The 27,924-nt window shown below is 41.8% G+C and overlaps 3 protein-coding genes across 5 annotated transcripts; 2 read left to right on the plus strand and 1 right to left on the minus strand.

Annotated features, from left to right (window-relative positions):
* The first annotated feature begins 317 nt into the window (after positions 1-317).
* On the plus strand, positions 318-5,354 carry LOC119729392 (transmembrane protein 184C-like). The gene is made up of 8 exons (XM_038202014.1): positions 318-923; positions 1,037-1,073; positions 1,238-1,440; positions 2,049-2,120; positions 2,520-2,613; positions 3,007-3,222; positions 3,618-3,792; positions 4,074-5,354. The coding sequence occupies exons 1-8, from the start codon at positions 589-591 to the stop codon at positions 4,721-4,723; spliced, it is 1,782 nt and encodes a 593-aa protein (XP_038057942.1). The 5' UTR covers positions 318-588; the 3' UTR covers positions 4,724-5,354.
* Positions 5,355-5,699: 345 nt separating this feature from the next.
* On the plus strand, positions 5,700-15,105 carry LOC119727728 (transmembrane protein 184C-like). The gene is made up of 8 exons (XM_038199761.1): positions 5,700-6,435; positions 6,774-6,810; positions 7,105-7,307; positions 9,146-9,217; positions 10,119-10,212; positions 11,190-11,405; positions 12,307-12,481; positions 12,985-15,105. The coding sequence occupies exons 1-8, from the start codon at positions 6,113-6,115 to the stop codon at positions 13,785-13,787; spliced, it is 1,923 nt and encodes a 640-aa protein (XP_038055689.1). The 5' UTR covers positions 5,700-6,112; the 3' UTR covers positions 13,788-15,105.
* LOC119727727 (protein arginine N-methyltransferase 9-like) lies at positions 14,868-27,904 on the minus strand. Of its 3 annotated transcripts, none has more exons than XM_038199757.1 (11): positions 27,809-27,904; positions 26,893-27,231; positions 25,858-26,094; positions 25,128-25,295; positions 24,611-24,728; positions 23,835-23,923; positions 23,062-23,320; positions 18,790-18,997; positions 16,763-17,564; positions 16,181-16,337; positions 14,868-15,681 (listed from the first exon to the last, which is right to left on the minus strand). In XM_038199757.1, exons 2-11 carry the CDS (start codon positions 27,219-27,221, stop codon positions 15,310-15,312), a joined length of 2,739 nt encoding a protein of 912 aa, XP_038055685.1. In that variant the 5' UTR covers positions 27,222-27,231; positions 27,809-27,904; the 3' UTR covers positions 14,868-15,309. The 3 variants fall into 3 exon arrangements, with proteins under 3 accessions (XP_038055685.1, XP_038055688.1, XP_038055686.1); XM_038199760.1 differs by having other exon boundaries at positions 26,893-27,211; positions 27,809-27,896; XM_038199758.1 differs by having other exon boundaries at positions 27,698-27,894.
* Positions 27,905-27,924: the final 20 nt, after the last annotated feature.

Raw genomic sequence — 27,924 nt, forward strand, 5'->3', positions numbered from 1 at the left:
TGAACAGTGCCCCCAATATTAAGTGATGTCCATCCCCGAACCCCCTCACATAACCCCAATCTTATCTCCCCCCCCCCCCTCCCGCTTAACATACTACCTCTCCCCCCCCCCCTCGATTTTTTTTCTTTTTGCATGATTCCGTCTATCCAATATTTTGCTATGCGATCAACAATGCTATTGACTTATCTGATGATAGTTGGTTCGTGCTTGTGCAGACCATTCGATGGAGGCTTATCGGCACCCACAGAAGCAGTGAGTGGACTTCGGACAGGGTAAATAAAACAAATTGCAAACACCAGTCACCCAGTAACCCTAATAAGCCTATGTCATAATATAAAAAAAAACAGTGCATTGATGAATTTAAAGCATATTTTCTGACCTTGTGAGCATTTACATGCCTCCGGTTTGTGGGTCAAAATCCACAATTTCGACAAACAAGTTTACAAAGTAAATACCCTTGAAAGTTCCGAGAAGCGAATTCCTCGATGATAAATATCTTTGGTTCGCATTCTTTTAACTTGGTTTTAGCCCGGACGAAATATATTCTTCACAGTAGGAACCTGTCATCCAACTCTCTGATTTAGAAGGATGATGGAGATAAATCTTGAACCGAGCAGCGCCGCGGAGCAGGGCCAATCGGCCCCGACGCCCCTGGTGCAGGGCGACTCGAACCCCCACTCCTGCCTGAGCAACTGGCGGCGCTGGATCCGACCGGCATTCTACGTAGCCTACGGACTGCTCGTCGCGGTGGCAATCCCCTTCATAATATTGGACATCGTGCACGCGGATGAGCGCAGTTTTCAGATTACATTGGCCGGGGTTGGCTTTTTTGCTATGATCATCTGTATACCCATATCGGTGTGGGGCATCATCAACCACACTGTGTGCTACACTAGACCGGACCTTCAGAAGTTCATCATAAGGTATGATGAGTTGGCCTTTTTTTCCGAATTTGGTAAACGAAAAACAAAATTGGCAATGTCCCTTTACTGCATTTGGATAACAACCTTACTTTCTTCTTTTTTTATAATTGCAGAATTTTGTGGTTGGTGCCAATCTACGAGTTGAACAGTGTAAGCATTGGATTTTTAAGTATGAAAATCGGGGATAATCATAATTATTATTTGAACATCAGGGGTACAACTCCCTTCCGTAAAAATAACAATAATATGTTTGGTTCAGTTTTATTTCCCAATAAAAACCAGAACAAAACTTGTTTGTTTGTTGTCCATTGCAGTTTTTCGCTCTACGTTTCCCCGCGGCGGAGATATATTTAGACACATTACGTCAGCTCTATCAAGCGTACGTCATCTACAATTATCTCTTCTACCTCCTGACTTTTTTCGAAGAGGTACCTGATTTTAAGGAGAGGCTGGTCGCCAAATCTCGGATCAAGTCCCCGCCTCCCTGCTGCTGTGTCAAGGCGGTCCCTAACCAGAGGTAATTGTGCAAAGAGGCGTGTCCAGGGGGCGTGGCACAGACACGCCACGCCCTGATTCGGAGTTATACCTTGCTCCTCCAAGTGAAAGAAACTGGAGTACATGTAGTGTATCCGGTTCGTAAGGGACTGTATACACGCGCACGCACAGCGCCCATTGGCCGGCAATATTTCAATGGTTCTGCTACTCCGTGTGCAGTGGGCGTGGTTTAAGAAATGACGTCACGCTTACCAAACAGATAGATCCCTTACATCTGACGTCACATCTGAGGACCTTTCTTTTTCCTCTGTGTGATAGGCACGCGTGAATATACAATATACAGTAACACAATCATGAAAGGTCAAAGAGTATCTGTAAAATGCGCGTCAATGCTGGCGCACAATTTTGTCATCTGACTCACGGTTTTTGTTGTTATTTCGCTTTAAAAATACTCTGTTCTTTTTAAAACCTTTAAAGCAATTTATTCCTTTAAGTTCCCAATTGAGGCTTTTGCTCGTGCTGAGCTCAAATAATGTATCACAAGTTGTAAAGTCCTGTTTAATTCGTTGGATTTGGTTATTCAGCAAATTTAAAGTCGGCTTTTTGTAAACCATGCTCTGATTTCCCCAGGATTATCAACCGATGCAAGAACGGAGTCCTCAACTACACGGTGATCCGAATTATCTTTTCCGTCATCTCAATGTAAGTAAATCTAGCTAACGTTTTAAAATGATCGAGGTTTCCCCCTTAGGAAAAAAAGCCATAAACTTAACATAAATGTTACACAGCATAACAGTGTCCACGTTAATCGGGTTAACACTACTCTATCTGAATGAGAGTACAAAATAAGACAAAAATCTTTAGGCTTTTGGAACTTTTTTTTCACGAAGGCCTATTGATGAATGCAGCTTCAGAAGCTGCTTCCTAAAGGCGTTTTTTTAATTCAAAAGCTATTGAGGACATCTCCATTTTGGACCAAAATGTTCCCCACTTTGATCATAAGCTAGGCTTGTGAGCACACAGAATGTTTTGAAGTTGCGTTCGTTCGAACCGTCGCGGTGTATTCATTCTTCACTTTTTTTTCTGTTCAAATCTCCGTAGAATCACCGATCTTACTGGTAATTTCAAGGAGGGTAATTACTCGCCCAAGTTCGCCTTCCTGTGGGTGACTATATGCGTTTCCATCTCCCAAGTTGTAAGTACATGTCCATCTGTCGTTGTGATAGACATTTTGATAGGCCCACAGGATGCCACGCCCTCCTTTTTCAGGCCGAATTCAAAGATCCTCAATTTGGCAGGTTTCTCTAAGTTGCAGGAGTGTGTCTTAAGGTTTTGAGAGGGGCATCTTGGTTACTTTTGAATACCTTATTTTTGTTGTGTATAATAATTTCACATTATTCTTGTGTCCCTGAGCAATACAATTTACACCAATTACTTCTTTCCACTCAGCTGCACTTTGCAATAAACCATAACTTAAACGACTGAGGGCGCTAGAGGGGGTTCAAACACGTACAATCAGAGGTTATTGTAGGCCTCTGCATGTTGCTATAACTCAAACATTCTATTTCATCCTTTCGTCTCCTCCCAGTGGGCAATCTTCTGCCTGGTTCTCCTCCGAAAGGCCACCCTGGAGGAACTCCAGATGCTGCCCCGCTCCAGATCCCAGTTCGTTGGTATCCAGGTGGTGGTCTTCTGCACGAACTTCCAGTCTGTCATCCTGACTATGCTGGCCCAGTTTGGAGCCTTGACGCCCAAACCAGAGTGGGGATATGAGACCCCCTTTGCCTTCGCAACAATGCTTCAGGTAGGGTACAGAATGCTTTTCATGACCAGCATATAGTTTTTGGTTATGTATACTCTCTTTCCATCTTAAGTACTTTCGCTCCGAGGGTGGACTATATATAGTAACGTCTTCTTATTTTCATTTTATGTCTACATCCTTTAACTCCATAGTTTTAATTTTCATGAACACGACATAAGTGATGCCACTGAGGCAATTGTTGTAGACATTTTTGGTATATAAACAGAACAATATTATTGTGTAACAATTCTCCCGTCGAGAATAAACAACTGCAAACTAGCCTGCTTAAGGACACAAGCTGAGCAATCCATGTACTGCATTGCTTTGCAGTTTACTCTTGAAAAAGAGAGGGTGCAATTAAATCATCCAGCATTACAACTTGTTTCTTTTTTTTTTAGGATCTTTTAATCTGTATTGAAATGATTCTGGGCGCCGTCATCTTTTCCTATGCGTTCGACTACGAGCGTTACAACACAGACAGTGAGCAGAGGATGATACTGTCCAAGTCATTCAAGCACATGTTGAACGTGTCCGATGTCAAGAGCAACATTATGGAGCATCTCAGGTTTGGAGGTGAGATTCCAGATGCGACTTTTTGCAGATTGAAATACCGAAATATTCTTGCCGAAAGTTGCAAAACACTATAATTTCTTTTTCGAGTAAGCCTTATTCCTTTTTGTAACAATGTTCATATCAGACACCGCACGGTGTTATACCTCTTCGAGACAAACACCCCAGAAAAAAACGCCTATACCTGCTGCATATTTTAATAGAATACAAACAAATTGTTACATGTTAATTTTGTTTGGTACAAGGAACAAAAAAGACTATTTGCGTTTTTGTTTTGCGGACAGGTCATACTTTCAACAGGCAGCACAGCGAGGCTACGGCCTGGGCAGACCAGCTCTCACCCACTCCTGACTCACCGACCTCTATCCAAGAATCCTTCCCACCTCGGGATGTGGTCTCGAGTCCCCTGGGCAGACAGGCAGGCAAACAGCTCATCTCTCTACCTGACATCGTCTTGAATCACCACAGCGATTCAGACAACGCCACCAACGACGATATTCACCCTGACAACGGTGGCCAAGATGGCGGCCAAAGTCAAGATGGCGGAAGCCAAGATGGCGGGCTTCAAAATTACGGATTTGAAAACCACGAGGATCAAAGGCGATTAGGTGCGAAGCCTCAGGAAGAGGACACTAGGGATGACATAAGTGGTGACACCGACTTGATTGGTGAAGAGTTTGCGATCGACGACGACGACGACAGCGATGACAATCATCTTCCCGTCGATGCGAGGTTGGACCACCAGACTGTCACTCCCCAGCAGAGAAGCGTGAAGAAGCTCAGCTTCGACGCAGGGATGTCCTTTGACGATATGGACTGGGACCACATCAAGAACCATCGGTCTCCAACCATGGACTCCCAGACGCCGAGTATCAAGTCAACAGACAAAGACTTAAATACACAAGGTGACGGAATTGGCAGCTCGGAGGCGTAGGACCTCGTAAGGTGCATGCCATTATGCCACACTATATACTGGGCCTTTGAGAGGGCCCCTTTGAGAGCTAGAGACGCCTGATGCGGGCCGCGCCAGGCTTCCCTTTTTGTTGACAATTTGTGGTCGCATATTGCTGGTACATGCAGATTATATCTAGTTATAAATGTGGTAGGTTATGACGCACATTTTTGGATGGATGACAGTCATGATGATAATGAATAAATTTCATAACATCACTCGAAATCTGAGATGATTTAACTATTAAATTAAGTAGCGTGTAAACACAAATGGAAAAGTCTGCAATTCTTACCTGACTGTAAAACTGAATTAGGTTTTATCTGTAAACCTATATAATATTTTTCGTATGCCTTAATTGTTTCCTCGAAGAATACAGATCAGTGACGAAGTGTAACCAATAAAGTCGACAATAGAGAATATGTCAATCTGATTCGTCAAGTTTATACGTCTAATTGATGTAAGCCCTGTGGCCCCTTTATTGCGAGGACTGTGATTGGTGCAGTTTCTAACATTGGTAGCCAATGAGAACGAAGTAAACGATTCTGTATATATATAGGAGCAAATTTATTTAAACTTTATTGTGTAAAATAACGTTATAGAAAAGGTTTTAAAAAGAAAGAATATGCGTGATCGTTTGTTTGCATCAATTATTCGAATTCAATACACATGTCAAGTTTCTTCGTTTTAAATGAGCAAAAAATAAAGGCAAACATTTGTGGCGGATTCGGGAGGTTGGCAGATCACATCGATACCCAGTACCCGCCAGCTGTGTACATCTCCCCCCCCCCCTTCCTCAGACCCACCCGCCCACGGCTACATTGGCCACCCTAATCAGAAATCCAGATGAATTCCAACTTAGCCAGATGGTCAATCAGTCAGCGGAGTGTTTGAGGAGATCATACCATGCACCAGGGGTCAATTTCACGAAGCTGGAACAGCAACATGTACGTAAACCTGCCTGTAAGACTGCCTGAACAAGTTCCTAGCATATATACTATACACGATTGTATACAGGTAGGCTCACAGTCACACACTATCTTATCAAAGCTCTTGAACTTTGAATAAGTAAACATAAGTGTGCCATTATACCCAGTAACTCTGACACAGTAAAAAAGAACACATATGACAAGTCGTGTCAATGATACAACTTACAAGTCGTGTCACGATATATACAGGAATAATTTTGTTGCGATGCACAGATTTTCTTGTCGTACGAGAATCATTAGCAACTTTGCATTGGATCGGTTTAATTTCGCACGCTCGTACTATTCGCAGTTTTGAGATTTACTCGACCATCCTTGTGAAAATGTGATCATGGAAAGCACCTCTGCTATCTGAGTCATTGGCAGTCAACCGGTTCAACTTTACGGGATGGAGGACAACCGCGATTCAAGCGAGGCCGAGCAGGGCCAGCATGCCTCCACGCCCTCCGAGCAGAGCGACGCCGGCCCCCGGTCCTCGAGGCTCTGGATTCGCCCCGTCTTCTTCGTGTTGTACGGACTTGTGGTGGTCACTGCCACCCCACTCATCATCCTAGACATAATACATGGGGCGCAAGGTGATGAGAGTTTAGTGATTATCCTGGCTGGACCAGCGTTCTTTGCCATGGTCGCCTCTTTAGCGATATCCGCCTGGGGTATCATCAACCACATTCAGTGCTTCACACGCCCAGCTATGCAGAAATACATCATCAGGTAAAGTAATGAGTATACGGTATATTCCTACTGTACCAGGAACACTCTTAAATGTCTTGCCGACTATTAAACGTCAAGAAATGACATGCACGCACACATTCCACTGTTCATACCAAGACTCAGAGTCAATGATTCTTGGGGTGAGTTTGCAGGAATTCTGATTCTGGAAGTCTTCCCGAACGGATTTGCCACTCTTGCTTGGCAATGTTCGGGAGCTTTTCGGTACTGAGCCTGTCTTTCACGTCCGAGCGCATTTCAATGATCAAGGCAGCGTAATAATGTGTGAATACCGATACGAGTTTTGATAATAAATATTAACGTACCTGTTTGTATTTCAGAATTCTCTTAATGATCCCAATCTTCGAGCTGACTAGTGTAAGTAGAAGCTTTCGTTTGTCATTATTATGCATGAGAATGTTTAGAGTCGAGGTCCAAGTGCATGTGGGTTTCTTCTGCAAAATGGAAGCCATCAAATTGAACAGAAAAAAACTTTGGGCCCTACTCTCAAAGATTTTGTGTGCCGTTTGTGTATACAAGATTTATTAGTTGTGTTCGTTCATATTTGAAACTTTCAAACTGGAGGGAGTTTTTTTTATCTGAATCTGAGTTTCGTACCTAGTAAAGTCTCTCTCGATTCGTATAATATTTTGTCGTTTTTTCAATCCACAGTGGTTCGCGCTCCGTTTCCCGGACAGTGGTATCTACTTAGAGTCGATCCGTCAGCTGTACCAGGCCGTCCTCGTCTATAATTACGTCGTTTACCTCGTGGCCTTCTTCGAAGAGGTGCCCAACTTTGACAATCGCCTGGCCATGAAGCCGCAGATCAGGGTCCCGCGCCCTTTCTGCTGGAAGAAGGCGACGCCAAACAAGAGGTGAGGCGAGATGATCCGGTTCGTGACGTCATTGCAACTTAAACCACGCCCACTCCAAAAGTAGTAGCATCCAGTTGGTTGGTTAACACGTCATACACGCGCGCGCACCACTGATTACTAGCGCCCATTGGATAAACACTCAAGTTGCTTAGCTTCCGGTTCCAGTGGTTCCAACGCTACTTAATGAATGGTGGGTGTGGTTTAAAATGAACTGACGTCACACTTTGGCCAATGGGCGTGCGCGCGCGAGTATGACACGGTCACTTATGAACCGGATAGTCGGATGCCGGACTCGCATGTGGAGAATCTTCCCAATGTTGGGCCGAATCATGCCAGTGCGAAAATGTCGTAATAGGCCTATGTCTTTGAGCAATGTATTTTTAATACAGAAAACGGCTGGAAGTCCCGAAATGGGTGCATTTGTTTCTTAAGCCGAAAATGCAAGAAAACAAATCCGAAGCAGAGGCCTTTAACTTGAAATAATGATTCTTTCGGCCTAAATAAATATATACATAGAGAGTCACCAACACGTTATGTTTTTTTTAAGGAAGGGGGGGGGTGAACTCGCAACAACATATTTGGAATTACCTTGAACATTATTGTGCGAATGGTAAGTTATTTACTTTCGATATTTATCAGCGTCTACATTCAACAAAATTGCTGTAGCACCAATGAGCGGGATGATGATACATTACAGATTTCAGGTCGAAGGTCATCCGAGCGAGGAACAAGAATGAACAGCGTGTTAAATTATGCCACAAGAAGATCAGATAAAACTACTTTAGATACAAATAAAAGCCCAAAGTTTATGGCTCTATCGGCTATACTAACGCTGTACATTGAACTATACAGGGCGAGTCAAAAAAAATAAACGAAACACAAATAGCAGGTCCAATTTTTGAACGAAGTTTTGCCTATAGCACTTTCAAAATCTAGGATATGAAAGCCGAATCAATGGGCTTTATTTTAGTACAAGAATCATTCAAATCACTCATGTGCTTTTTAAGTTACGGAATTTTTAAAATTCTGTCCACGGATAAAAAAACGTGTTTTTTTCTTTCAGCAAAACGAAAACAATTCACATGCATCCCTGTGAGAATTGTTTTCGTTTTGCTGAAAGAACACTTACTTTTTGTGATCCATGGACGGATTTTAAAACGGTGTTTGTGTTCGAAATTCTGTAACTTAAAAAGTGCATGAGTGATTTGAATTATCCTTGTACTAAAACAAAAGTTGGGCCTTTCATATCCTGAATTTTGAAAGTGCTACATGCAAAACCTCATTCAAAAATTGGTCCTGCCATTTGGGTTTCGGTTTTTACTCACCCTATATTGCCTCCCACTTAATGAAACAAAAAGGATTACCAGGGAAAACTGCACGGTCAAGTTTAGGAATTTTCAACAAATTTTAAACTTTGAAATTTCTTGTGGAGGCTTAAATAAACTTAAGTATTTTTTTTTCAAACCACGAGGGATACAAATTTAAGCTACGTCTATTTATTTTGATGGACCCCCATTCACCAATCTTCCCACATAATTCTGAACATTACGAAGATCAGTGGCTGCATCGCGAACTGTTTTGGAAACCGATTTTCGTCTTCAAGTTGAACTTTTCGTTGTTTCTTAAGTTGCTCTACCCGATTCCAAACACACCATATGTTCGTTGATACAAAGTAGAAATTTCATCATCCCTAACTGTCCTGAATCCTCCAATTTCAATACGATTTTGCACATCCTCTAGGGAGTTAGGGTTAAACTTTAAACAAATTTATTCGTAATGCCTGCACAATTTATGACGATGAATTTGATCATTTCATTACATTAATAATTTCTTTGCAGGCTTATTCAAAAATGCAAGTACGGCATGTTCAGCTACAAGATCATCCGGATAGTTTTCACCATAATCTCTCTGTAAGTTCGACCATTTCTGACTCAACGAATTCAAAAAGAAAATATCATACTGGAAAAGCTGTTACAATAACAAAATGCGATCGGTATACAGATTTGTGGTTTTTCCAGATTTACATAAAGGCAACGCAACAATTATGCTTAAAATTTTGCTATTTTTGCTGGTCTTAAAGGATCAACACATAGTGCCTTTTGGTATATCTATCTCACTGGTTGATTGACTGACCGACTGACTGGCTGACTCGAGCCCTTTTCACACTAGACAAATCTCGGGGTTGACGCAGGTTGACGCAGGGTTGAAACCACGCATCGTTTCACACTTAAAGAATTTCAACCCTGCGTCAACCCTGCGTCAACCCCGCGATTGATTTCGCCCCGGGTTGAACTCAATCCTGCTCCAGACTAGGTTTGAGATTTTCAACCCGGGTTGAAATTCTTGCCAGGGTTCAAAACAGTAGTAACTGAGCATGATAAGCTTGATTTGCATGAAACAAGTGTGAAACGATGCGGGGTTAAACGCGGGCTTGAAAAATCAAAAAAAAAATCAACCCAGAGCGACACTGGGTTCGCCCAGGGTTGAGTTCAACCCGGGTTGAGAAGCTCTAGTGTGAAAAGGGCTTATCTGTCACTTGCAAGCCGGGCAGTGCCATCATGTAGGATAACCCGTAATACCTACCAATGGGCTATCAGGCCGGTTCTTTACACCCAGATGCATTAAAAGACTATCCAGTGAATAGCCATTCTAAATCAATTTAATATAATCTGTGCGCCCTGGACCAGCTCTACTAAGCTTGCTGCGAGTATTGTTTTGGAAACCGAGGCACTAAAATATATTAGAATGAGTCATATTTTCATCTCTTTTAAAAGAGATTTTTGGTGTGTTTTTTTTGTCTTGGATATGTAGAACTGCATTCCAAACCAAGACGTTTCTGCAAGGGTGGTTCTCACCTGATGGTGCATACCTATGGGTGACGATCTTCTTAACTATCGCCCAGATTGTGAGTACGAGAATATTGATAATTATGTAGTTCAATACTTCAGAAGTTCAGTGGTAGATCACCGTGGGGAAGGGGGTAGGGGTGGTGAGTTTGTTTCTGCATTCAATAGGGTTCCCAATTCCCGAGAGGTCCCCAAGTTGGATTCATGTACAAAACATGTGGGAGGTCGTCCCAAAAAGTTAAGGTACAAACAAAAGAGGGACAATAGGAGGTCCCCTATACTGCAGGCAAATACACACTTGTATGTATGCTAGCGTTTGTTATTGGTGTAAATCGAGGACACACACGTGCAACATCATCGGTGAATCGAGGACAGGGACCAAATCGAGGACGACCTTGATCAGAAAACGTGTACAAAACCAATGAGAGCTGTTGCGAAAAAGTACATACAAAGGAAAAGGGAAGAGGAACAAATTAGAAAATCTTCGATTTACACCATAAACAAACGTTTGTGTGTACCTTTATTTTTGGGGGGGGGGTGTACTTGTTCTACATAACCCAAGGGACAGACACACAAAGGGAGAACAACAGATTCTTTCAGTCCTCGAGAGTTGGGTCTTTTTTTCAAAACGGTCCTCTGTAGTGTGTTTGTGTGCTTATGTGAGTGCGTTATATTACAGGGACAAAGGAAAACACAAAGCATTGTCCTCAGGAGTATAGTAAAACAAGAATGTGTGTTATTACTCAGTGGCGTAACTAAAGGGGGACGGGGCCACGCCCCCTCCCAACAACTGCCTGTCCGCTCCCCCCCCCCCCCCCCCCCCGCCCCGTTCCCCGTTTAAAATCTTGAATTGAACAAAAATATAAAATGTGCCTTCGTGCGCATCACGCCACAATGTCCTCCACACCCCATATTATTTTATTTAGATCAACCTATATACGTCCCGTACTTCTCCTCTTGCCACTGACTGCTCGAACGATTCCCATCCCAATTCCTTTCGCCTTGCTCACGGCCCTCTTTCCCTCTTTCCCACCAGTGCGCCATGTTCTGCCTATCCCTTCTCCGTAAAGTGACCCGCGAGGAACTCCAGATGCTACCCAAGTCCAGCTCGCAGTTCGTCGGCGTCCACCTGGCGCTCTTCTTCGACCATTTTCAGACGATGTTCTTGCGTCTCCTGGCCAACTCTGGAGCAATCAAATCTAGCTACCCGGGTTTTGTTGGAGACAAACAGGAATTTGCCACCATGTTGGAGGTCAGTTTAATAGTAGGCAAGGTGGCAGTTCATGCAGTGATGAATATTATTTGGCGTTATGACTACGTTTTCTCTTTACAGCGATTGGCGGATTTTAGAGGACTGTTACAAAATTCTGACTGCATGCCTGAAAATAATGTGCGCCAATCACAGACAAGGGCGGATCCAGAACACAATTTTTTTGGGGGGTGCCAAAAAAAATTTTGGTCCCCCCAAAAAGTGGGTCTAAAAAATTACGGCGTGGGGTTCGGGGCCCGCTAGGGCCCCGAAAAATTGTTGGATTCTAGATGCTCTGTGGTGCGATCTGAGGCAATTTCTGACCACTTTAACCATTTTTTTTGAGGAAAAGATGGTGGTGTGCTCATTGCCTGCTTTATTGCGATGTCACATAAAAAAAAAAAAAAATGGTTTCGTTTTTGGGGGGGGCCATGGCCCCCTTTGGCCCCCCCTGGATCCGCCCTTGATCACAGACGTGTTTTTGACCCTCAAAAAATATAATAGGAAAAGGTGTCCTGCAAACTCCCAAAGGGTAATGCCTACAGTACAAAATGCTAAAAAAAATTGAGGAAATAATTGGAAATGAAAGACGAAAAAAAGATTTGGAAATCCTATTAAGATAGAAAACTATCATGTCTGCAATTGTGTTTTTTGGGGCTGATATATTTTTGGAAAAAAAAAATCTGACTTAAAGGGAAAAATGCACAGATGACAATGGTTGTGACAAATGCTTTATATTTTCAAAATTAATAGAATCGGAATCAACAATTTAGATAAAGTAACCCCCGTCTTGCTTGAAAAAAGCGTCTTTTAGGAAATCCAACACAGAATTTTTTTACTTCTGCATCAAAAACTCTGTATTTTTATTTTTATTTATATTTAACATATCCATTTTGTTTTGCAGAATTTTCTGCTGTGCTTCGAGATGGTCCTAGTTGCCCTTCTATTTAATTACGCCTTTGACTACCGACGATACAAGGTTGAAGGCCAACCCAGGCTCAGCTTCGCCCAGTCACTCAAGCAAATCTGGGGCGTGTCTGATGTGGCGTCCAATATAATTGGTCGGTTCAGACAAAGGGGTAAGTCTATATGCATATTTATGTTAATTCTATGCAAACATATGCAGATTTTATTGTTTTTTGGGGGGAGGGTGGTGATTTAAACTTTGAAATCCATTGTTCAGTGACTATCACAATGAATGAAATTTTATTGATGATTGTTAAATCGATTAGGATTTTGTAGAAAACGCTATGTGTGGGTTTTTTTTTAAAACCAGTTCAGCTTCTATGTTACAAAGATGTGCACTAAAAGCACTATTTAATACAACTTATGCCTTGAAGGATTGCAGTTATTGCAAATGTGTCATATGCTTTTTAAGTGATCTTAAATAAGATATTTTTTAAAACACATTTTTTTAGTATCCTCCCCCATGACCCAAGAATGCAAATTGGTCATCTGGATTCCAAATTCAAGTGCCCCCCCCCACTTTTTAGTTGTCCGTGTCCTGACCCCTCCCCCTTTAAACTATCCTGTATAAGAGACCATCCAACAATGACCATTCTATCTCCTGGTTTTGTGACAGGCGACCATACTAGCAGAGATGACAACCAGCAGCAGACCACAGCAGGCTCTCCTGCATCCCAGCAGAATGGTGCCCCACCAAAGGAAGAAGCTGAACCACCCAGGAGGAGGAAAGCCGGGCACCAGTTCATCTCAATGCCAGACATCATTATTAACCACACCGAAGATTTCGATCACGCAGCCGAGATCCACAGTCCCAGGAACCAAGATGGCGGCGATCAGAATCACGATGGCGGCGAGCCGCGTCCAAATCAAGATGGCGAACCCAATCAGGTTCACGGAATCGAAAACCCCGGGTTTCAAGGAGAATCGCGCCAAGAGCATTCCAAACCGACAGAAGAGGACGGACTCGGTGACGATGCCAGTGAGGACACTGACGACTTCCTGGACGAAGAGTTTCCGACAGATGACGAGGACGACAGTGACATTGACAATGGCCTGCCCTTTGACGGAAGGTTAGACGCTCCCCGCGGAGCCAAACCTCAAGGACGAAGGGTGAAAAAGGTCAGCTATGCTGGAATGACCTTCGATGATCTGGACCCGAGCAAATTAGGACATCCTTCCCATGATTCCCCTGCCGTCGCCAAGAAGAAACGAGTCAAGAAGGTCAGCTATGCAGGGATGACCTTCGAGGACATGGACTGGGAGCAAATTCGGAGTCACCAGTCCTCAACCCTGGATTCTGAGACGGCACACACAGTGGCAAGCATCGTGGAGCAAAGTGAGGAGCAATACCCGGAGGGCAAGGAGGTGAAACGGAAAGGAAAACCAGATGGTGACGGGTTTGGAAGCTCAGAGGCTTAGAACACTACTCTACAACGGCTGAATATATCCCTGTCACCTGATTGGTGGTCATTAATCATGTGTCATTGAATTACTTGTCCCAACCCAAGCCCCGGATGCACCGCAAAAATAGAAGATCCAATCCATGGTAAATTGAAGTTCAGATGACGAGGATTTATTCAGGTGTCGTATAAAAAAAAATAATGAATGTTTCACATTCGTGCAGTGGAAAGCATAATTTCATTTGGTGACAGACGGCATGTTCCATTCCACTCGGCTTCGGCTCACAGATCATTCCAGTTGTCACCTCATGAAATTATTCTTACCATTGCACTCAAACATTTATTACTCGTATAGTATGACATTCCTTTTTGAAATCTCTTTTGAAATACATAACATAAGCTGTATATTGCATGCAATGTACATGAGAAGCTTTGTACATTTCTGTGGTTTTCACTACTTTGCCAAGGTATACCAAAAGTATTACTATCTCAGCTGTGATTGGTTCGTAAGTTGATATCTAAACTTTGATTGGTCCAGTGACTTGGCTGATACCATATAGTAATACAGCATTTTGTTACACAACTGAACTGTAAGAAAATTCCTTTACTGGTATTTTGAGAAATTCCTTTACTAGTATTTTGAGCAGACCATATCAAATGGCAGTTTATTAATCTAAACCTGAGTATAATGTAATTGAATACACCAACAAAAACCTTGATATTTTCATTCAAAGTACCTTGAAATGTATTAAATTTGAAAATAGGTTAATAAAATACTCATTTTTATTTCATATGTAGACCATGATCAGTAATGCTGCTTTAGGGCAATAAGACTTCAAAACAAAGCTTATTTCATTGGAAGCATTTTCATATTTTTAACGGAAACTAACAAAGTAAACAATAAATTATATCAAGTACCGATATGAGAGATATCAAACAATGTTTTTCCAGATTGTAAACCATGAATGTAATTTTACCTTTGTAATCATAGATGTAAAATCCAAAACATTGCTTATTCACATAAATGCAAGTTTGTGCATAGATCTTTATATTTACACAGACTACAGCATTACAATAAAAGATGACATGTTGCAACATATTGCCATTTGTACAACCAGACTTGTTTATTATCCTGCCACGCCACTTGAACTATGAAATTAAAGATAACCTTGACTAAGGCCAAAGGTGGATTATGTGTGATCTTTTCTGAGATTTCAGCAGGGTCAACTATGCCATATCATCAGTGCAGAATGGGTAGTTGGTTCATAAATGCAAAATTGAATTTGGTCTTACTGTACAATTCATGATATGTCGGTGCAATTTCAGTATCAAGTAACTGAACGATTAACAGCAATTACAACCAAAGCCAACAGTGATGGTATAAAGTAAATAAAAAGATTCAATTTGCAGAATAGTCCAAGAAGTACAAATGGCCTACCCATTTTGATAAAAAAATATAAAAATTATGTAAAACAAAAGAGATTCTCCTATTTCACTAATAAAATCTGCTAATTTGGACGTAATTGCGACAAAGAAAACAACTACCTAACCACCTCAACTTGGAAGACTAAACAACTGTTCTCAAGTGTGGCTGTTACTTTCACAGAGTCGCCCTTCCTGACGAGTTGCCCCTCTGGCAGCAGAAAAGCCGCCTGCCTCCAGTGTGTCTCAATGTCCAATGTATTCACGTGGTTGGACGCGTCCAGGCCAATGTCAAACCAGAACGGTATCGCTGTGATTGTGCCGTCGTTGATTGCCTCAAACGCGTGGGTCGTGGTCTGGTTGACGAAGCTGGGCAGATCTGTCGAGTCTGGCTTTGGTTTCTCGTTGAGGTTGAGATGGAAAGGAAGGAAGGGCGGGCTAAGCTGCTTGTAGGACCGCGCTGACAGGTGGATGTCTAGAAATGTGGACACCTGTGACAATCCAAATTGTTTAATTAATTGGTCGGATCTAACATTAGTCCTGCTGTTGTGTAAATTAATTGCGCAATATAAAAACAAACATGAAATATAGAACAGACTTTTATGTTGATAATGCAAATTACTTTCAGATCTTGAGCTATCTCAAACTCACCATATCAGAGCTGTGGTCATTTTGAAAAACGACTGATAAATTGTTTACCAATTGAATCATATCTGAATGTTCACAAGGATGATTATTTTTCAAGTCTGTTCGCTGATGTGGCAGGTAGTTCAGATATATTTCAGTTTTGGGAAGGTAGATGGATGCTATTTCACCATAAATATCTGTGTATATTGTCTTCATGGCAATAATTTTGGAATCGATGGTTACACTTGAGGAGACAACCTATGTTATCTATTCAGATCAGCTCACTTATAAGGCAGTCTTATAATGGAAAGACACCATATGACTACTAAGACAAAATGTATACATTCCAACTTATATTCCTACCTTGTATTTGTTAATGAACTCGTCAATCTTGACTCCCATGGTGGAGTCGGTACCCAGCACTTCACTGTCCCTCTGTAGGCTGGCGCACTCTATGCACATGGCAAATACAGACACCGACGCCGGTAGGATCCGACCCGTGGGTTTCAAAGCACACACCCTGGGTAAGGAGATAGGTGGTAGATTGATCAGTCAACTTTGCACTAGCATGCTGAAGGTTGTGGGTGAGAATCCCACCAGGGTTTGTTAGTTTTTATCCACGCTTCATTACACAGGCAGTCTTTTTGTATTATGATCTTTTGCATTGGAGGGTGATAAATAGGTGAAAGCCCATCGGGCAATAAACAAACGGTGTTATTAGCAGCGGTTTAGGGTTAGTGTCCCTACCAAGTCACCTACTTGAACTATAAGCTGCACATTGCATGCCTAGGGTATGAGATCAATGGACAATATGCCATTAAGCAAGTATTTTGTGCAAGCTTGAGATACATGTACTAGCAAGTGGGTGGTTGTAGGTTAGAATCCAACCAACTTTCATTTGAAGAGAAAAAGAGTCTTGAACAAATTCTTGGATGAACAACCAACCTGCCAACAGCAATATCCTCCAGCACGCGCTCTTTGAGTGTACCGCAGGGTGCTACCAAGACTGCCACTAACACATCAAATGTCGCCTCTGAAGATGGACTCAGGGGGTGTGGCTCCGACCCAAACTCCACACAATCCTCGATCCCGTTGGCTGTGGCGATTGTCTGTATAAGAGACCTGGTCTCCGATTGGCTATTTGGGAAACAGACTCTCGTGGATGAGGAATGTTTTGCTGCAAAGAGACCAGTCAGGGAGGCAGAGCTTGCTATGTCTAGCACTGAGAACTTGGAAGTTCTGGACTTGTGTGAAGAGTTTTTGGAGCTGTCGGAATGTAGGTGTGATGCAGATTGCTGTGTTGAGACAAGCTCTGGTTTTGTTAATGAAGAGTCTACACAGGCAAGGTCTATGTGTTCTTCTGCTAGTTCGTTCTCAGAAATGAGGTTCTTTATTGCACTATAACAGGCATTGTTGAATTTCTGGTCATTCAGGATAGAAATTGTGTCTGGTTGCAATGTATAAGAAGCAGGGATATCGGTGGGTGAATCTGCAGAGCAGTTTTCTTTACGACTTCTGCCAGCTGAGTCGGCAGATGTTACAAGATTCTGCTCAAAACTGGTAACCATGCTCTCCATTGCCTCTTCATGGGATGAAGCTGGTTTCCCGGCAGGCAGGGAATCCTCCATCTTGGATGCGGCATGATGGGTAATGTTTGCACATCTGAGGTGGAGGCATTCGTCACGGCAAGACATGGCTACAGTGATAGTGGCCCCTTTATCAACACAGAGAGTGTCTTCAAAGTTTCCTAAATCAAAACAAAAGTATCACACTAAATTGTTTTTTTTTTGGTCATAATAATGTGAAATTCATCACAATTGACTATAAAATGCCACAAGACACTGGGCAACTTCTAACCAGATAATCCCTTTGAGGCATACAGGGTGAGTAAAAACAAATCACATAGGGATGTGTTTAAATTGTTTTCGTTTTGCTGGGGAAAAAAATGCACGCTTTTTTGTGTGATCCGTGGACAGAACTTTAAAATGGTGGTTGTGTTTAAAATTCCGTAACTTGACAAGTACATGAGTGATTTAAATGATTCTTGTACTAAAAGAAAACTTATTAATTGGGCTTTCGTGTCCTAGATTTTGAAAGTGCTACATGCAGAACTTCACTAAAACAATTGTCCCGACAGTTGGGTTTCCTTTTTTTTACTCACCCTGTAGTTATTTGGAGTCACACGAAAGACTACCTCCCACCTCAACCTAAACCTAGACATCCCACAATCTTAAATCATCCATCATGTTTACCCCCGGAAAGTGCGGCAAGAGAACTCCATTTCTTAATTGTTCAGCTGATAATGTCTTGGTCTATCAGTAACCACCTAACCCAGGGAGGTGAAATCGCAGTGTTTACTCCCGGCTTGACTAATCTCTCTACATTCCATCGTAGCTACCCCAACCCCCTTGGATGTGTAAAAAAAAAGATTATATGAACCATGGAGCTGTAAAAAGGAACTGGATCGATTCAATACTGTTCTAGGCACGTGGGAATATACCGGAAACTGAACAACTGATTTAATGAGAAAAACCTTGGTCTAATTGAAAATAGGGGTGTTACCAAATACCCTGTTTGATGATCAACCTGAAATGGTATCGTTTGAAAGAAAAGGAAAAAAAATATTGAACTTCTTTTTAAAAATCAGACATTTTATGTGTATTAACAACGGAATCCAAATATTAGGCCAGAAAAATTGTGCATGTTTGTCTGTTTTTGCAAAATGTGTAGCGGCCATTGAGCTAAATTTTCCACAGGTTAGTTGTTATCCACCCTACTTAAGGTTTTCAGCAATTTTGTGGCTACAAACGAAAATAAAAATGTACAAAGATCAAATGATCCTGTGTACATTTAACATAAACCCCTAGGTCACCATTAACCCCCAGGACATCCTACAACCTCAAACCAAAGAGGTACAGTAAAAGAACTCACTCTTAAAACCTAATAAGTTAGGCTCTTAATCTACCACCTACCATCCGATTGCGGGAAAGGAAAGTTGCTGGAAGACACAGGGAAGACCGCCTGCTCCCAGCATGAGGCACTCTCTGGTGAGCTGCTGAGAGTCTCCGTCTCATCAAGACGTAGATCAAACCAGGATATGATAGCATCCACACGGCCATTGCTGAGGACAGGGAAGTCCATGTGCTTCCACTCGCTGGTTGCATGGTCTGCTGACAGGATCTACAAGGGGGAAGATGTTGGCACTTTGGTGGTGACAGCTCTTTGGAGACGCCAAACAAGTCTACGTTATGCCCAAGATTTGGAGCACAATTTTTTTTATCTTGTTAATATTATTTCTTACATGAGCCAATAATTATGCTGGCTGAAGATGAAACTTTATTATATCCTTCTGACTGGTACATCAGTTGCACAGTATTTCAATTCCATCTAATACATGCAATTGATGTCATTAAGGTAGAGTGTGTCATTTATCATTTGTGCATTTGTTTCGTTTGAAGCAACAAAAGTGCTCAAAATCTAACGACAGATGCTTAACAACTAACCTGATGAAGTTATAGCTTTGTGAATGCTGTACATTCCGAGAAAACAATATTCTAGAATCTGGATTTCAATTCAAAGGTTGTCGAGTCATATTTTGATTTTCACCCGAAATAAGCATCCGGAGCACGTTTTCATTCAGCCGATTGCAGCTGCGCAATGTCACGCACTGAACCCGTCAAATAATAGCACGCACACGTGAATTACAAACCAACTACTAACTGAAATTTCCAAAAATGCGTGACTTGACTCATCTTCGGAAATGACCTTGTTTTAATTATTAATTTAATTATAAGTAACAGGGAGTTCAGTGCCATTACTATCTTTAAACCAAGTAAGCTTTTTGACAATAATTTGGTACGCTACTTTTTGGATAGCTGCAAATGATCTACTCTACTTTTAATAAGTATTAAATTTTACAAAATACTAGTCATGAAATAAAGGATATAAGTACCTGTACAGGCATGCAACTGGGAATTTAGAGGGAATAAACGAGGAAATTCCAAACTACACAAGACTTTGTACAGTGTTTTTCAATTTGTAATGGCATTCATGAGAAGTAAAAAAATTAGGAAATCAGCGGTCTGGGGAAAAGTTGCATGTCTGCCTGTAAGGCCAAAAAAAAATACTCCGGTTTCTGGTTTGGAGCTTGCCCAAAAAGTGGTGCGGTGATGCGGCTTTTTTTTTTTACCTGAGTTTTTTGCTTCAAATGTCGGTTGATGACTGCAAATGGTGCCCGACTAACCTTAGTGCAAATATATGGGAGTCCAGAGAGGCTACATAAAGTTTATTCTCGACCATAACCCAATCTAAAAACACATTAAAATTGTGCAGCAGCAGGATTCCAGTCAAACCAGTGAGTTTGGCGGTTTTGAGTCATCATCTTTTATTGAAAAAAAAACTTTTTCATTTTGCCGACGCGCATGGCTACGGCGACGCGTGCGCATACCAGAAACCGGAGACTTTTTTTTTTGGCCTAACATAAGAATTTTACCCTCCCCCACCCCCCCCCCCAAAAAAAATAACCCACCAAAACAAAGCAAAACAAAATATAAAAATCTAAACCACTACAAAATTATAATATTCAATTTGCATAACATTTGGACACCTCCATAACCATGTATGTTATATTGATGAAAACCACAACACAGTTTGACAGTAATTACATGTAAAAACACTTGGCGAATATTTCCCTAAGCTAGATTGCTTGTCAAACACACATGCCCTTTCCAATCAAGCTGTCACTCAACAGATCATTACTGAACTGCAATAAATCCCGTTTAAAAAAAAAGTAAATGTTAACTTGTACTTTTTAGTTGTACATTTAATTAATCCTTCTCTGTATTATTAATCATTCCTTCCGGTATATCAGACACAAAGTAAAAAAAAAACAAAGTAATGTTTCTACCATACATAAAGGCTTCTGCTGAAGGATATCAAATTTGTGTTGCGGGGTCCAGATAGACTGCAAGTAATTACTCAGTGAGCTACTTTGATGGATGGGGTACGGCGAGGGATTGCTAATATGCCAAACGCTTCAGATTCGGTTACAATCTCCCGACGCAGTCAATTAACCAACAAGATGCTGACACACGCGCTTGACTTAAGAATGTGGCAATAACTGAAAGGAAAAAGAAAACTGGTGTACAGACGCAGGCAGCAACAACTGTTTATAGGCACCGAGGTCGACACGATAAGGAAAGTATTATATTACATTTAATGGCCAAAAAGGGGCTTATTGTACTGAAACTGGCAAATGTCATTAAAAACAAAGCATTGATGGGAAGGCGAGGCATTAAAATGTTCATCTGAGGAGTACTCAACACTTTCTGTTCGGGTTTAAGAGACTTCATTTTTGAGTTGAGAACAGATTATGAGTTCTGAAGACAAAATGAATGAAACGGGAGATCTCGACTTTTTGGAGAACACCGGATCGGGATACTCAGCCAGTGACATTATCACCGTGATTGTGATTGGGCTGAACGTTGTTCTGATCATCGTCTTGAACCTGCTGTGCCTGCTGGTTCTGTGGCGCGTCAAAAACATCATGGACACCACCAAGGTGTTTCTGCGTTCCCTCACCGTCTCCGACTTGATCGTTGGGATTTTCCCCGGCATCCCGACGCTGGTTCTCTTGATTCGCAAATCGTGGCCGTTTGGGGAGTTCCTGTGCACTGTGCATGCCATTTTCATCCACAACACGCATGCAACTAGCATCTGCTCTTTGATTCTTCTCACTGTGGATCGTTACATCTCCGTAGTGTTCTCGTTGAGGTACCCGTCGCTGATGACAGTCTCGCGAGCGCGGATCATGGTTTGCTGCGCCTGGCTGTTCATGTTCACAACACTGATTGTTTACGGTTTCGCTGTCGACTGGAGATACCAGACCGCTGACCCTATTTTAAGATGCGGATGGACTGTTAGGCACACACCGTCCTACAACTACACAGCCATGGGATTCTTGTTACTCGCAGTTTTCGTCTTTCTGACTCTGTATGCTCACATGTTTGTGATCGCGCGTCAACAACGTCAACGCATCGCCAACCAAGCCCAGGTTACTGATGCAGACACGGGACCAAATCCTCCCCACAGAAACACTATAAATAGGTCCACTAAAACTGTCTTTATCGTTACGGTAGCATTTATGGTGACCATAATACCAGCTGCCATTATTTTGATCACTAGGGAACGAAGCCGTAGCTCGTTTGACATAGGCGGTTTAATCAGTTACGGGCTGCTCCTATCTAACAGCTGGATTAACGTTGTGGTTTATTTTTTGAGGAACGGGGAGTTCAGACAGGAGGCCCGTAAAATGTTTCCCTTTCGTTTGTGTATCACAACCGACAATATCGCTCAGTAAGTCTCAATTTGAAACTACATCTGTCATTATATTAGCCTCCATGTGATCATGTTTTGCTTGTTTTATTTATTTGCCCTGCAGTTTATGCTTCACATCTGTCATGTTTTTTTACGTAGATATTCTGCAAATCTTGTTTTTTCCAAAGTTTTTGTTTCATGAATATAAAATGATGTCGCTGCTTACTGCTTTAGATGAAACATACTCATCAAACTCATTCATTTGTAGAATTTTGTATTAATCCCTGTTCAATTTTTTTCCCAATATTTTGTATGATAAAAGTAAATATTAACAGAGTTATGTACTTATCAAGTAAATTTCATAAGAAATTTAATGCGATTCATCATGATCATCATTAATCAATGTGTATATGTAAGGGTCTATCAATTATTAGCAATCTGGTCAATTATTAATAATAATAACGGAGTCTTATATAGCGCACGTATCTACCAACAATTAGGTACTCAAGGCGCTGGAAATTATGTCAATTATTAAAGAAAGGTAAATAAAGTTTATGAGAAATATGAGACCCATTATGTAGCACCTTATAATGGTTTACAAGGTGCTGCGGCGCACATTGCAGCCACTGCCAGAAACACCGGGGCAAACCCCTTCTCTTAGCGATAAGTGTTAATGGGTTCTTTAACGTGCATTACACAACACACGGGACCTACGGCTTTACGTCCCATCCGAAGGACGAAGCAATAATGGTAAAGTGCCTTGCTCAAGAGCACAAGCACCATGTTCCCACGGTCAGGATTCGAACCCATGCACCACGGCACTCAAGTCTAACACCGTAACCATTGGACCACAGCGCCCCGGCTACATTAAAACAAATTAGAAATTTACAAGATAAACTTTGGAAACTTGAAAAAATCAATTTGCTTACCTGAGGGTCGTTGAAGTCTATTTCCAGTACTTTCATGGCTGGAGTCAATGCCTTGTAACTCAGGGGAACCTCACTGATCCTCTCTGAGGTGTACGGTTCTTCCTGGTAATCTGAGTGAGGTTTTCTGAGGTTCTCTGAGGTTTCTGAGGTTTTCTGTGAGGTTCCCTTCTCCTCCCGGTTGCCTCCCATTGGCTTCTGGCATTCGGTGCCAAACCTCACTGCGCGTACATTAAGGTTACAGATCCTTTCATTCAACACCCTGTGAATTGAAAACCAAATCAACTGATTTAGGGGTAATAATGACGTAAAGTTACCACAGCAGGATTAGAACCTATGTCCTCTTGAAAGCAGCATCCGTGTGCTACCCATTGAGCTGGCCGGCCTTATATTGATCTGCTAACCCATTCAACTTGATTGCCATTCATTTAAAGGGTCCACAAAATGAAAATTCCTTAGGAACACATTTTGTGCAACTTTCTACTCCTCTAAAATGTATGAAAGATATTTGACATCCCTTTTTTGGTTAATTTTAAAATCACGACAAGTCTTGAGACAAAGCATCTTCTTTCGTTGAGAAAATCTTGTTACATGGTAAATCCATTGTAAATTGTTTGCATCTTCAAAAGATATTGACTTCCACTTTCATTTTTCTTTCTTGCGCTTCGCTAGAAGGTGAATCTGGTTGCCATTAGGAAAATACTTTCATATAAACACTATGTGCTAATTGAAATACTGCATGAGCTGATTTAACCATTCATTGGAACGTCAATTACCTGTACTGCTTCCGTATGTGCTGACACTGAACAACTTGAGCAAAGACAGTGGCTCCAGCTGGGATAACTCGACCATAAGATCCTGCAGGCTGCATCAATGAGAAATGTTTACATTACATTCTCAAAGAAAATATTATTTTTGTCTTCTGCAATGTAGATGATTTTGGTGTTCTGTGCATCTTCTTACAGATATACTTTTAAATGTCCCAAAATTATTTTACCTCTTGGCAAGCAGACTGAAGAAAGTATGGTATCCTAGTCTAGCAACATCGTGCTAATTGAACCGCCCATCGTTAGAAAACAATAGTTGCCACGCTACCATAGCTACGAGTCACGGAGTCAGCAAGTCAGCTTTCCACTGGCTGTTAAAAGTTTTTGCTGTCAGTATCTTGGTGAAGGTCAAGACACTGTCAGACTAACATGACTAAAAATCTGGTTGTTTACACACATGTGAATCAGCTGTCTGCAAACCAAGATATACCTGACACACAAAGATAGCTTTTCATTGGCTGTGAGAAGTAATTGCTGTCAAGTATCTTGCTCATGGACACACCCAGCTGTGAATTTCATATGAACCAAATTCAGGTCATTTGCACACCTGTGAATCAGGTGCCTTTGGTGGTAGTAGCAGATGTGTCCAGGCATACCAAGATATACTGGACTCACAAAGATAGCTTTTCATTGGTTGTGAGAAGTAATTGCTGTCAATTATCTTGCCTGAGGACACAGCACAGCGAATTTCATGTGAACCACACTCAGGCCCTTAATTTGCACACCTGTGAATCGGATGCCTTTGGAGGTAGTAACAGGTGTTTCCAGGCGTGCTGCAGGGTACTGACAGCTCCTTCTCCAAAAAGTCCAGCGTCAAAGATTTCCGTCACCACAAGGGTCACTCTGGAAATCCAGCCAAAAAAAGTATTGTTTTTCATGAGCATTTGAATTGTACTGAAGAATAAGAAAGCATCAAGCTTGATGCACTTGCTCCCTAAATTCACCGCCAAAATGTTTTGTTCCAATCTGTAAAACAGAAAGTACTTCAATGACAAAATTAGTTATATTCAGAAGTGCATTGCTACTTTCCTCGCCTTCCACCTTTGTGATCTGGGCTCGAATCCCGCCAGGGTGGATTGACTTTTCAGTGTCGACCTGATTTCTTGGGTTGCTCTTCCTTTAAAACTTAACCTTTTCATTGTTTAATTCACTCTACAGGTTTTTTTTTCAGGTTTTCATGCTACATGGGCACTTTTATGGAATCCTTAGAAAACCAGAAATAAAAACAATCTCAGTTTATACCTGTTTGGTATATCTTCCGGCACTTTCATATCCGTGGATAATTTATGCAGTAGCTGGACTCTATCTTGCATCTGATTGGCTGCCAAAACATCATGTGACAGTCTGACCATATCCTGTGACTCTTCGCAGGCAAAGACCGACTTGGCGCCCGCATTCACTGCAAACACACTGGATACAAATGAAAAAAACGTAGTTGTCAAGACAAAGAGGCCTCAAAATCTCATGCATATTCATGACCCACTTTCGAATGAGGGAAGTTGATTGGGCATCATTCCTTGCAAGTGAAACTTGACTGATGAGATTTATAAGTATTTCAAAATTTTTTTACAAACAACTGACAAATGATGGGTACTATCTAGCATACGATTACAGACGTGATAATTTCTGTTACAGCTTAATATTTTGTTTACTAAAGTGAAAATCATTTTCAAATTCAGTTTCAATTGGTTGAAAAAAGTTAGCTTGGAAGATAGTAGATACAGTGTCTCTTTCCTTTTTTTGAGGGAGGGGGGGTTGCAAAGAGGAATGATTTATTATCAGACTATCACAACCTTTGGCGCTGGCAAACCTGAGACAAGAAATATTGGATAACCTCCAACAGGAAATTAAGCTGTAAATTGTGCCAACTAATAAAAGACTCGATAGCACATCAATCTAGAGCTCAAAACAGCTACCGCTTGCCACTAAGTTCCATTTTTAAAAAATATTGCTCAAAATAATTAAAACCAACCTGAGCAGTCCGGTACCGGAACCGATGTCCAGTACCCGATCGTGCCCTTGTGTAACAGCCTTAGCTATGGCAGTCTGGTAACCAACGTTCCTCTTCTTGTCGTTGAGCATCGGAAAATGCCATCCCTGGAACGGGGAACCGACTATGTTGGACAGGTTTTTCTGGGCGCCGGCGAATCCGGGGTCGATTTCTAGAGCGAGGCGAAAACATGATGCTGCCTCTTCATCTTGTCCCAGTCTGCAACATTTGTGAGATATATAATTTTTAAGTAAATGATATCAATTTTACATTTGACAAAAAAGTGGCATTGTATATCATTGCAAATAATACACAAATTATATTTATTTCTAACTCTGTCAAAGAAACTTGACTCCTCTTTCATTTCGTTCAGGGGTCATTTATCCAAAATAATAAAATCCACAATTTCCAAGACTAAACAACAAATGTGTTTAATAATGTCTTTTTTTATGTAACACACGTATCCACCATTATTGGTGCTGAGGGCACTACATCATTATTACCCCTGCTCATTAGGCCAATGAAACAACTCAAAGACAATGTCGGCTACAGCTCGATGCTGCCATTTCAGCGCAAAGCAGCTTTTGTCAATCACCAATCACAATAACCATCTCTGCCCTCACAGGTGCCCATTTACTCCTGGGTAGGGAAAGGCAATGAGTGATAAAGTGCCTTGCCCAAGGGCACACGCACCATAACCCCAGGCTGGACTCGAACCCATAACCTACTGGTACAGAATTACCCACGGACTACGAGTTCAATGCTCCAGGTCGACCATGAAGCCACGGCACTCCAAAACTACCACTTCTCTGAAACCTCTGGTCCAAAACAAAAGAAGGAATGGAGTACCGAAGTGAATACGTCATGCGCACAAAATGTGTGTGAAAGACATTAGCGAGTGATTCAGCCCATGAACCAACACGCCCGCGTACTCCATTCGTTTGCACTACACTTTCTAGTTCTAAATGACATCACACTTCAGTACTCCATAGTCCATGTGCCCCACCTCGTGTGTACCTGTGAAGGAACACCCCCATACTGTTGTGAATCTCAGCGTTCTCGGGCCACAGCCTCCTGGCAACCTCATAGCACCACAGGGCATCCTCCCGCCTCCCTGCCGCCTCCTGATGCTCCGCCCACTGATGGAGAACCGTGGCAAAGTCGTCCCGGATGCGATCCTTGCATCCTGGGTCCTCACCTTGGAGGAGGTAGAGGTAACCGCTGAAGGCGTGGCCTAGATCGCCGGCAGTGAGGCTGGCATCAATCATGGAGAGGACTTCTTCAACTGTGGTTGGGGAGGCATCGTCGTTGGAAGTCGAGGAATCATCATCAGCGTCTGCATCCATAATGGAGTGACTGTTGGATTAAATGCACACATTTACGAACTTGTTGCTTTCAATTTTCTTCCATCTTATAAAACTCAAGGTAAACTTTGATGCTTTGATACATGACCACGTAGGCCTAGCTGGAGTTACCTCAGCCCTATATTTCATCATTGGGTTGTTGTATTAGACCATCATAAAATATAGGGCTGAGGTAACTCCAGCTAGGCCTAGCTAAGCCTACACTTCCGATTTTTAAATAGAAAATATAATTTTGTTTTCCTCCAATTTTTGTGTTTGTCAATATTATTTACTATTTGAAATAACTAACTATTGCTGATGATCAAAAGCATTATATGAGGTAGACTACACGAATATTTAATATGGAGACGAGATTTACCCCCCCCCCCCACCCAGTACTCCTCACGTACCCCGCCCACTCAAATTAAGTACGACGACCCTCATCATCATACCATGGAGCTATAGCTCCATGATCATACCTAGTCTAATCATACGAGTACTTTACATCACATGTAGATTCACCTTGCAGCAATTTATGTTACATATAAAGCGAAATCATCAAGTATTCAATCATCACATATTATTATTACCGAGAGCGTGTGCAAATGTGAGAATTTAATTCCACCGCGCCGCACCTCCACACCGCGTTGTTGACTACTTAAACGTTATGCTGCCCTCAACGACAATTTTGTCGACGGAAATGTGA

The sequence above is a fragment of the Patiria miniata genome, unplaced genomic scaffold (genome assembly GCF_015706575.1).
Source record: "Patiria miniata isolate m_02_andy unplaced genomic scaffold, ASM1570657v1 HiC_scaffold_20, whole genome shotgun sequence".
In the NCBI taxonomy this organism is placed as follows: domain Eukaryota; kingdom Metazoa; phylum Echinodermata; class Asteroidea; order Valvatida; family Asterinidae; genus Patiria; species Patiria miniata.